Source organism: Sinocyclocheilus anshuiensis, unplaced genomic scaffold (genome assembly GCF_001515605.1).
Source record: "Sinocyclocheilus anshuiensis isolate Anshui unplaced genomic scaffold, SAMN03320099.WGS_v1.1 scaffold643, whole genome shotgun sequence".
Taxonomy (NCBI): Eukaryota; Metazoa; Chordata; class Actinopteri; order Cypriniformes; family Cyprinidae; genus Sinocyclocheilus; species Sinocyclocheilus anshuiensis.
Window position 1 is genome coordinate 554778 of NW_015551067.1, and position 11428 is coordinate 566205.

Consider the following 11428-nt stretch of genomic DNA (forward strand, 5'->3'; position numbering starts at 1 on the left):
ATATCCTAAAAGCAAAGTCTAATATCAACTGATAAGCGATATGGTACCAATATGTGACCCTGGAGCACAAAACCAGTCTTAAGTTGCCGGGGTATATTTGTAGCAATAGCCAAAAATACAATGTATGGGTCAAAATTATTTAATTATTTTTAAGTTCAAAAATGTTCTTTTATGCCAAAAATCATTAGGATATTAAGTAAAGATCATGTTCCATGAAGATATTTTGTAAATTTCCTACCATAAATATATAAAAACTTCATTTTTGATTAGTAATATGCATTGCTAAGGACTTAATTTGGACAAATTTAAAGGCGATTTTCTCAATATTTAGATTTTTTTGCACCCTCAGATTCCAGATTTTCAGGCCAAATATTGTCCTAACAAACCATACATCAATAGAAAGCTTATTTATTCAGCTTTCAGATGATGTATAAATCTCAATTTCGAAAAATTGACCCTTATGACTCGTTTTGTGGTCCAGGGTCACATAATAGATCTAACTACACAAAACACAAGTAAAATACATATGGTAAAAAAGGCATTGGCTTTTTTTTTTCTATGGTTATGATGAACTTTGATTTTTTTAATGCCGTAACCTACATCATATGTTATCCCTATTCCTACAAATTACATATGTAAACGCTAAATAGTTAAAATAGTTAGGTACTCAGTGTATTTGCTTTTGGGGTGGCATTGGCAACCATTTTACAGACTGTGATCAGTAAGATTTTTTTTTAAATTAATACTTCTTTTAGCAAGGATGCATTAAATTGATCAAAACTGATGGTAAAGACATCTACATTGTTACAATATTTCTATTTCAAATAAATGCTGTTCAACAACCATTTTGAACATTGATAATAATAAAAAAAATTACAGACCTGGCAACCCTGACCCGTCCATTAAAAAAGTCATCATTCACTTACACTAATAACACACTCATTTTGAACGGTCTATCAAGCAAAACTTTTACACTTCAGGCAGTTCCTTATCAGACCACATCTCTCATTCTCCTGTCATTGAAGCCTCAAAATCTTTGCGTCAATAATAACCCAAGACTGTTGACAGTGAGGAAGTAACACATTAGCATATTTTGCACTTCTCAACCCTGACACCTTTATCAGCAACATACACCTCACACCAAAAAAAGAAACATGGACAGACGGAAGCAGAGCACAAAGAGGAAGGAAGCGCAAACATGTGTACGTACAGGAGGGAGTGACCTGAAAGCAAAAACATGTTTCGTTGATAACGATCAATCATAATCATTTGCTTGTCTCTATAAACAGTCTGTAATTATAAACTAATAAATGTTTGCTTTGCTCATGCTGTAGGGTAAGAGAATCCTGCCCATATGAGGAAGCAGTTCAGATCACGGTTCAATAACATCAGGCTGAGAAACACCAACACAGGTCGACGATTCCCTTTAGGGCCAACTACTGCACTGAAAAACACTGAAGTAGCTTTGACACACACACACACACACATAAAGTCAAAAGAATTCAATGTTTCACCAAAATTCTTCTACATTCTTAAAAATATAGATTCTTTATTGCCATCTTTGCTTACACAGAGAACCTTCAACATCCATGGAAACTTTCATTTTCTAAAAAGGTTATTTAGATTACTAATATGTTAAAGTATTAAAACCTGCATATGACCGTTTGGCTGGAAGTGATAGTTTACAGTTAATTTTCTTTAATTAGTATTTATGTTTTGCTTCAGGAGACATTGATTCATTAACTGGATTCGTATGATTATTAACGTGTTCGCTTTGTGTGGTTTTCAAAACGTCGACTTTAGCATTCATCTACACACAGAGATGGATTATTTCTCTAAAAATCATTGTTTGTGTTCATCTGAAGATTGAAAATCATATAGATCTGTGACTGCATGAGGATGAGTAAACAAACTGTTACGAACTGTTCACTGAAAGGTTCTTTTGGGAACCCAAAATGGTTCTTTGCAAGTCTTTGCAAAAACCTGCTTTTGGAACCTTTATTTTTAAGACTGTACGGTGCTTCAACAGGCAACAGATTCATAACTCAAGGTCAACAACGGGAAAAACATCAAATTTCAAGACTATTTTGAATAGCGCCATAAGAGGACGGGAATGAAGCAATTCACAAAGGACTCTGGGAATAACACCATGTCAGCACCTGCTCTGACTGACAGTGCTGGAATAATGAGGGGTTTGAGGAAAGTGTGTGTGTGTGTGTGCGAGAGCTCTGGGAGTTTTGCAGTTTGGTGGCCTGACTGTGCTGTGTTTACCTGGCCACTTCACCTGAGAGACAGAGCTAAGGAGATGCTCAGGTGTGCTCAGGTGCCTTTCTGCCATCCCCCAGGGTGCATGTATAAGTGTACGTTTGCTCGCGTGTGTAGCAGAACTACCTATCTCTTCCACACAATTAGGCCCGGCGTCTCTAACTCTTGAACTCACCAAGGCCTCAGCGCCACAGCAACGGCAGTCTAATGAGCCGGACTGGGGACAAGGTCGTTAAATGAGGGGACAGTTTTACGAAAAAAAAAAAGAGACACTAATTAGCACCTAGAACTCACCAGCTCGGTTGGCCTCCACCCTCACACCTGGCTCTTCCTTCCATCTCTTGTCCGTCATACGCTGGAGCTCCACGTAACCCGCCTCCACCTGCGTTCCTCGGCCGAATCGCAGCGTCCGATTGGCCGGAGAGGGAGGAGTGTGGACCTGAGGCCTGGCTCTAGCTGTGCCGCACCCGCCCTGTTTGTGCTGGATGAAGGTGAGGATGTGGGCCAATGGAAAGGCTTGACCACACTGGCCACATGTCAACAGGTCACGGCCTCTATCATCAGGCTGAGGCACCTGCTCAGGTGATGGCGAGGAGTCGGCGGGGATAACTGTGGAATCCGGAGCATCTGTGAGCAGAACACAAAAAAATCTGTAAAAACACTCTTTGTTCAGAGACTCCCTTGTAACTCTTGAAATGACCGAAGTGAGTGGCTTTGCAAAAGCCTCGTTTCTCTTCTAATGTGCTACTTTCAGTTCTCTGCATTCGTCGGCGTACTGCTAAACTGTAATCATCAGCACGGCTCTGTCTGGTCAGCAGACACTGACCACTTCCTGTGTCTCTGCCACCGAGGTCTGCTTTGCACAGGAAGCAGCGCGATGCAGCTCCGACCCGCTTGAGCAATTCGCCCATTAGAGCATGCTGATGTATCAGGCACATTGCACTGTAGTCGTCTTACCACGCTCACAAGTCTGCTGATCTAAACAAGGTGTCTTTCACACCACTCATAACCGCTGTGGCGAATGAGCGATGCAGTATGTAAATCTAGCCAGGCCAAAGCTGAGCCAAACAGGATTTTGCTACCAAGACTATGAAAAAAAGCCTACTTTGAGTGGGTTAACACAAGCTTTTAAAAATGTATCTGTGCCTAAACTGGAAGTCACTTTAATATTTTCTCCCTTAGTGAATATAATGCTATTTTTATACTGCAAGGTGGCACAGAAGCTGCATATATATACTGCAAAAAATGCATTTAAACTGAATAATGCTGCACAGCGGATACACGAGAAGTAATTTTTTTCCATTACCAAATTAATCTTTTAAAATGAATTCATGAACATAGAAACATTAAAATATATCTACTCTCCAATAATAAAGACAATGTTTAAGGATGCAATGTTGCTGCATTTCATTCACACAGTAGCAAAGCAGCATCAGGGCCACCTGAGGTGGATCAAATCTGCATATTTTACTACATCTTATTTTACTACTCTGACCACCTTTAACTTGGCTGTGTTGAGACATCGAGTTCAGAGAGGAACTTGCCCTTTGGCCTGGGTGCCGCTGTGATCATGGACTCCACACACACACACACACACACACACACACATACACATACACACACACACACACACACACAGACACACAGACACACACCTTGTGGGGACTCCATAGGCATAATGGTTTTTATACTGTACAAACTGTATTTTCTATCGCCCTACACCTAAACCCACCCCTCACAGAAAACTTTGTGCATTTTTACAATCTCAAAAAAATCTAATTCTGTAAGATTTATAAGATTCTGTACCCATGGGGACCTCAATTTAGGTCCCCACGGTGACACAAGTCCCCATGAGTTGGTGTGTATTCAGGTTTAAGTCGCCACCAGTATAGAAAAAACATGTACACACACACACACACACACACACACACACACACACACTACAGCCTGGCCTGGATCCACCTGCCCGGGCTAAGCTGTCCATGCCGATGCAGGTACAGACAGTCCCGGGAAAGGGAGGATTTCACCAGTGGTTACTCAAAAATGTCACCTTTCCTGTTTCAGCAGCTCTGGTTGTTTGTGCCGACACGCAAAAGGCGCGGCTGCTCTTCTCACACACACATTAGTATCTGGAAGTCCGACTCATTTAAGTGAATCGGTTCTTTCGAGCGTTCAGCGGTTGTCAAGGACCACGTGATAACGTGAAAACATCTCGCTGTGGGAATATATTACATGCTCTAAATAGTTCAGTATAGCCATTAATAGGCACCTGTTGCGGTTTATTACTGTTTTCTATTAATGTGGATGTTTACTGTGATTTAATGTGTCTCAATTCAACTGTAACCATGATTTAGCTAATAAAAACAAAGTCAGTTAGAAACTAAATGTAATTTGTATTTGCATTATAAACAATACAAAAATTAACTTGCATCTCAAATTAAATATTTTTAGTAACCTATGTTAAAAAATGTAATTAAGTAAATCCAACATTTGAGCAATTTTAATTTTTAATATTTATGCTATTCGGTTTTTAAAGTAGCTTACTTTTAAGCCCCGTCAGTGAAATCCTTCACTCAACTGATTCACTGAACAAATCTAACTCAAAGAACATTCACGATTCGGACAATAACGCACACACATTAAACTAGACTCAAGTCTTGTGGTCAGGTGAGGCACGCACAGCTACTCACAGTTAGAGAAGACAAAACAAACAAACAACAAAAAGATCCTGTCATGATCAAAACAATATTTCACAGCAATATGTATACGCACACGTTTTACGGTGACTATGTTTACATATCAAATATTTATATCAATAAACAATTATATTCAGACGAAGCGCACTTGTCAACGGGTAAAACAACGTGTTCAGTACCGTCAGAAAATGAGGATTTGTGTAAATGAAATGAAACCTAATGGAAAAAGTAAGAAGTAGACGTTAAGGTATGAAAGTGACGACACAAAACAAAGATATTGTGAAGATGCAATAAGGAAGTGCTATGTTATTGCTCCAACTCGGTCAGAGTGTCTGAGAAACTTAACGTTAACCCGAAAATCTCTTAAACAGCCTGTAAATGTAAATTTGACACGGAATGGCTACTGATAATATACTGAACGCTCGTCAGCAACACGTACAAATAAAAACACGAGGGTAAGTTATTATTTCAACTCCAATGTCAAGTTCTGTACACGCACTGGAGAGACACAAACCACGTGAAAAGTTATTACATTGATTACGCGTTATCGGTTACTGATCACTCGTACTCTCATCCTCACACTCCCACATGATCCATATTCGGTTCTCCATAAATATGTTGCGTTTTAGCGTTTGAATGTGGATAAAGTTGTCTTAAATCATGCTTACCTTGCATTGAGCTCAGGTGTTGCGGTCTGCTGCCGAGTTTACGTCTGGACATAGTGAGAGAAGATCCTCTAAAACTACACCAGAACTAAGCGGACACTAGAAATCTCATAAAACGGCAGTGATGCGGGACTTTTGACTGTCGTTCAGTGCCGTGCCCGTCAGTGTTCAAGTTCACACTGTCTGCTGGCCCTACAGGAGGAGGAGGGCATGAGCAACGCCTCCAGCCCTTCATCCCGCCCATCATCATCATCCTCCTCATAATCCCTCTGTCTTATCATAACTGACCTCGTTAAACAACTCTGCTTAGGCAACAGCATCAGGGGCACTTTAAATGATCCAAACTCTTTCTGTCCCTCAATCTGTCGTATAGGAGAATTATGTAAATAGTCGCGTTGATGGCGCGCAGCTGCTGCTCTGACACCAATAAAATGTGCTGGTTAAGGATGTGGGTGAAGAGGAAGTGGCTTTATCGAGGTCGACTGAGACAGGTGTTTGTTTTGCTGTCCGGCTTATTTCGAAACCCAAAGTAACTGTCGCGTTACTTTCAGACACTTGCTTCTCTTTTGTGGATGGTGGAGGCAGATACAGCCACGCGGGGACTGCTGAAATGTGTCTTCGTGTATAAAGTGGTCAAATGCCCATTCAAAATAACAGCAATTCGAGTCGAATCGTATGTTATTTCTAATGGTGAAGCGCGCCATCTGGCGGTTACAATAGGTAACGGTTGTTTTCTACGTACATGAGCAAAAAAACACTGAAGACAAGGTTATTTTTCATCAACGATTAGCCTTTTATTTCAGTGTCAAAATCTGTGATCACTGATGATTGTTTTTACTACAAGAAAAACCACCAGATATTTACATTGCCCAGTGAAAAATATTATGCCATTTAGAATCTACATTTTCTGTGAAAGAAATTTCATCACTCTCAAATGAAGGTATTATATACAATGAGGTAAAATGGGTAGATTCACCGTTTAAAGAGACGGATAACCTCAAAACGACAAGTCTTTTAATGACCCTCACTGATCTTGTTTTTTCTTCCGTGGTTCATGAAAGTCAGTCATATGTGTTTGGAACAACACGAGGGTGAGTAAATGACAGAATTAAGTTTTTTTTTTTTAGGTGAACTCTCTTTAATGGGGGTAAGAGACACGGGAAAGAATACAGTTCATCCCAATCATATCACAAAATTCAACACAGATCGATTCAAAATAATCTGCAAAGCTTATTAGAATCCTAGCAGCTCAAAGCATTCCTGGCAACCCTGCTGTGTAATATCAAGAATGGGAGGCGAAATGTGGTTTCAGAGCATGATGGTGTTAATTTTCACATTTTAGAAATGACGTTGTTTCCATTGCATCCTTTAGAAGATGTAAAAGAGAAGTTGAAGTGAGTGAAATTAATTTTATTGATATTGTTTTCCCCAAAATTCTATGTAAACTCTTGCCATCATGGTCACCATTCACTCCTAAAACATCTGTTTGACATCTTGTGGCCTGACTGTTTTATCAGCAGAAGCTTCAGTACCGGTAATGAGGACTCCGTGATCTTGAGCGGGATCTCCTATTGAGGAAGACAGTAGAAATGGTTGAAATGAGCCTGAACAACAGTACATTTAGATGAAATGGACAAGTGTGGCTGGTCCAGACTGGTTTCAGCATACCTTCTAGATGAGCTGTAGTCTCGACCTGTGGGGTGTTCAAGATTTATGATTAGAATCTTCTTCATGAGTTAGATTTTGCATATGTCTTAATTGTTACCACCCTGTATATCTATAGAATCCTTCACTACCAAGAATAAAGCACAATTCAATCCACAGAATGAGTCTTTCATAATGTGGATAACAACATGACTATCACTATACGAAGACGGGATTCTTTCGTGGGAGGCTCTTACAGCCCAAATAAACTCACCGTATTTGGCATTGGGGGAGGGCGAGTGACTCTGACGACCATACAGCCTCTCCCATTCATCTCTCTCTTTTTCCCGCCGTTCCCGCTCCCTACAAGACCAAACAATGACCAAACTGTATCCTCTCCTTTACAAACTGAGAGGACAGTTCCCACAACGCAAACATGCTGCACATGTATATACATGCTCAGACTCACTTCATGCGTATTTTCCGTGCCATTGCACGAAGTACTCCTTCTCGTTCCTGTGATGGGAGGGGGACAAAAAAACTTGAGCGTTAAAGTTCAGAACTACCTGGAATCACCCCACCCACCAACCCACCCACATACCAACTGTACACCCACACTTTTACCTGTCGCTTGTGTTCTTGTTGCTGGATCTTGGCTTGTGCTGCCTTCTTATCCGCCTTGGCTGATGAAGGTGGAAGGAAGCAGAAGGTGAGGCAGGGTCAACAGGCTTTTATTTTACTTGTCTTTTCCATAACATAGACGGCTTAGGAAAGTGATGTACACTACTGTTGAAAACTTTGAATTCAGTAAAAATAAGAAATTAATACTTTTATTTATGACCAAAAGTGACATTAAAGACTTTTATAATACTACATTTCTATTTAAAAAGCTGTTCTTTTGAACTTTTATTTTCTATTCATCAAAGAATCATGTGAAAAAAGTATCAGTTTCCACAAAAATATTAAGATGCACAGAAGTTATTGATAATGTTTCTTGAGCAACAAATCAACATTAAAATGATTTCTGAGGGTTCAAGTGACACTCGAGACCATTTCCTGAAGCCATTACTCCAGCCTGCTGAAAATTCAGCTTTGCTACCACAGGAATAAATTATATTTTAAAAAATGAAATATATTTAATATTTTTATTATAGAAAACAATTGTTTTTAATTCAATAATATTTCACAGTATTACGGTTTTACTGTATTTTTGGTCAAATAAAGGCAGCACAAGCATAAGAGATTTCTTAAAAAAAAATATAAAACATCTCGCCAACCCCAAACTGAACAGAAGTGTGATCTGATATGATCACTGACTGTATACATGTAAATGTAAATGTGCATGTATACATGTCCTGGGCTCACACACGCCAGGAACAGACAGTATCGAGAGATAAAAGATCAAACAAACAAAAAAACTAGTCAAATTAATGATTTAAAATAACAGTTTTCTATTGTAGTGTGTTTTAAATTGTAATTTATTACTGTGATGGCAAAGCTGAGCAGCCACAAGATAATTTAAAAGAGATCATTACCAGTCTTCAGTGTCACAAGATCCTTTAAAAATCATGCTGATTTGGTGGCTCAAGAAACAATCAATGTTGAAAAAAAAATATATATTTTTTTTGTGGAAACAGTAATGCATTTTTTTTCAAGATTCAAAAGTGACAGTAAACAAAAATGTTAAGTGTTAATTACTTATATATATATATATACACCTGACCCCAAACTTTTGAATGGTAATGTATTAAAGACAGATTTTTTTATTTTGAAACTTGCTAACGATTACATTTATCAGTGTTATAAAATCATTTGAGCAATAGTTGATGTCAAAGATAAGAACTGACAGAAATGAGCATGAAAAATTAAATATCCAATTTCGACTGATAAATATTTAAAAAATAAATAATGCTAACTGATATGGTACCGATATACTGTGCATGCCTAGCATAAATATGGAAGAAGAAGATGGTTTGTGGAGGCCTGAAATAGTAACTCACATTGCTTGTTTAGAGCTTTCTGCATTCGGAGTCTGAGCTTCTCTTGTGGCGTCATTTTGGGCTGCAATGGACACAATGACTTTAGAACAAGTAGGACGGAAGTTTATGCAAAGAATAGCAGCTGACAACAAGGAATCTATTTTACTAGCTTAAACTTGTGTCATGTCATGCAGAAGGACGAGAGTGTTTTAAACTACATACAGATAATTTATATGCTGCATGTTGAACAGCAGCAGATGGTCCGGTTTCAAAGAAATGCCTGTGATGTTTACGGTACAGATGCATTTTAGGTATATGGCAAATTGTGAACAGACAAATGAAGGCAGCCATTTAGAACAGTACAGCACTATGTCCACTCTTCTTCTCACCAGGTCAGGTACGTCAATTCCATGGAACAGTTACGAAATGGCAGCTACTGTAGCCATTTCAGAAGGTGCTGCCTTGAAGCTGTTCAGCCTTTACACACAAGGACAATCTGTATTGACTTATGCAGGTGTGCTTGTGTGTGTGAGTGAGTGAAGTTGCTCTGCCTGTCTTAACAAGCCCAGTGCAGAAGCAACACCTGAGCTGTTTAACTGCTGAGCAAACCTGCTAAGAACCTTTATTCCTTTGTAGTTTCCCTTTCATCAGCTCGCGTTCATTCACAGGTGTCTATCAACAACCCATCATTCAGATAATACTTAGATAAATAAGTGCATGTATCATTTCCTTAAATAGAAAACAAATCTATAGCAGTTCCAAAGAAGAGCACACAGAAATATCTGGGTCCTTTAGAGATAGAGTTGGTCACTCCCTGCCTCACTCTTAAAAAAAAAAAAAAGGGGAGTTGGGTAAGTTCAGACATGGCTGCTCTTCAAAAGACCACTGCATTCTGCAAACAGAGGGCAGCTGATCACCAAGTGTACAGCCAATCAAAAACACATCTAAAATGAGAACAAGGGCTCTCTGAAGAGCCAAGAGATGGGCAGGAGCCCCAGCCTGATTGTTAACTGCATCAGCCTGTCAGGGGTGAGGGAGGCGGAGTCTTTAGCAACAAATTCGAGATACATCAAATTCTTACTGACTTTGGCAGCTCCAGTCTCTTTACCACCCGGATTTTCAGGCCTAGGGAAGAAAAAAAAAAGATACAGAATTTTTGGTCAGTTGTCACTTTTGAGGCATGTGACAAAAATATAAATAATAATAAAAACATAGAATATTAATAATTTAATTTTACAGAAATAAAATTGGAATACTAATACTTCTTAACCCTATAAACCCTACTGTATCAGGGTTTGTCTGCGGCCTGTGTAGCGCCTCCCCCTGTCCCGGTCTCTGTCTCTTTCACGGTTTCTGTCTCTACCCCGTATCAACATGATCAACTAGGGATGGGTATTTTTCAAAAATACTGTATTCGAATATTTCGGCTCATAAAGAACAAATATTTGAATATTAATTTATTTAAATTACATTTAACAGAAAGTTAGTTTTTAATAATCAAGTTTTTGGCACCATTTCTGAACAAGCTTATGATTAGGCATCATAAACAACAATGTTCTACAACAACGTAAAGTTATATCTCAAGGTTTTCATTTAGTTGAAAATGTTTAAAAAAATAAATAAATAATTGGCAGCAACAACTGCAATTAAACGTTTGCGATAACTGGCAACGAGTCTTTCACATTGCTGTGGAGGAATTTTGGCCTACTCTTCTTTGCATAATAGTTTTAATTAAGCCACATTGGAGGATGAATGGACTGTTTAAGGTCATGCCACAGCATCTCAATCAGATTTAAGTCCAGACTTTGACTTGGTAACTCCATCCCATGGATGCCGTTTTTTCCAAGTCTATTTCTTATTGTTGAATCATGAACACTGACCTTATTTGAGGCGAGTGATGCCTGCAGTTCTTTAGATGTTGTGCTGGGTTCTTCCATGACCTCCTGGATGAGTCGTCGTTGTGCTCTTGGAGTAATTTTGGTAGGTTGGCCACTCCTGGTTCACCACTGTTCCAAGTTGGCAATTCATTTTTCACGTAGGACCAGGTAGGTTTGGACAGCTTTTTTTCCCTTAATAAATGAAATTATCATTTAAAAACTGCATTTTCTATTTACTTGCATTATCTTTGTGTAATATTAAAATTAGTTTGATGATCTGAATCTTTTAAGTGTGACAAATA

At 38.9% G+C, this 11428-nt stretch overlaps 2 protein-coding genes across 6 annotated transcripts in view; both read right to left on the bottom strand.

Annotated features, from left to right (window-relative positions):
- The window catches only part of LOC107662139 (B-cell lymphoma/leukemia 11A-like), an 11509-nt gene extending 5502 nt beyond the window's left edge, over window positions 1-6007 (bottom strand). Inside the window, exons 1-2 of one of the 2 annotated variants that reach the window (XM_016452062.1) lie at window positions 5630-6007; window positions 2560-2892 (exon numbers count right to left, since the gene is read on the bottom strand). In XM_016452062.1, coding sequence (XP_016307548.1) covers window positions 2560-2892; window positions 5630-5681 — 385 coding nt within the window. In that variant the 5' untranslated portion in view covers window positions 5682-6007. The remainder of the gene's footprint in view (window positions 1-2559; window positions 2893-5629) is intronic. The other variant, XM_016452061.1, reaches the window with a different exon arrangement.
- Window positions 6008-6412: 405 nt separating this feature from the next.
- The window catches only part of LOC107662138 (CLK4-associating serine/arginine rich protein-like), a 31100-nt gene continuing 26084 nt past the window's right edge, over window positions 6413-11428 (bottom strand). For all 4 annotated transcript variants that reach the window (XM_016452059.1, XM_016452056.1, XM_016452058.1 and 1 more), the window contains 7 exons: window positions 10335-10374; window positions 9271-9331; window positions 7895-7953; window positions 7740-7786; window positions 7545-7633; window positions 7295-7319; window positions 6413-7194 (listed from right to left, as the gene is read on the bottom strand). In XM_016452059.1, coding sequence (XP_016307545.1) covers window positions 7152-7194; window positions 7295-7319; window positions 7545-7633; window positions 7740-7786; window positions 7895-7953; window positions 9271-9331; window positions 10335-10374 — 364 coding nt within the window. In that variant the 3' untranslated portion in view covers window positions 6413-7151. The remainder of the gene's footprint in view (window positions 7195-7294; window positions 7320-7544; window positions 7634-7739; window positions 7787-7894; window positions 7954-9270; window positions 9332-10334; window positions 10375-11428) is intronic.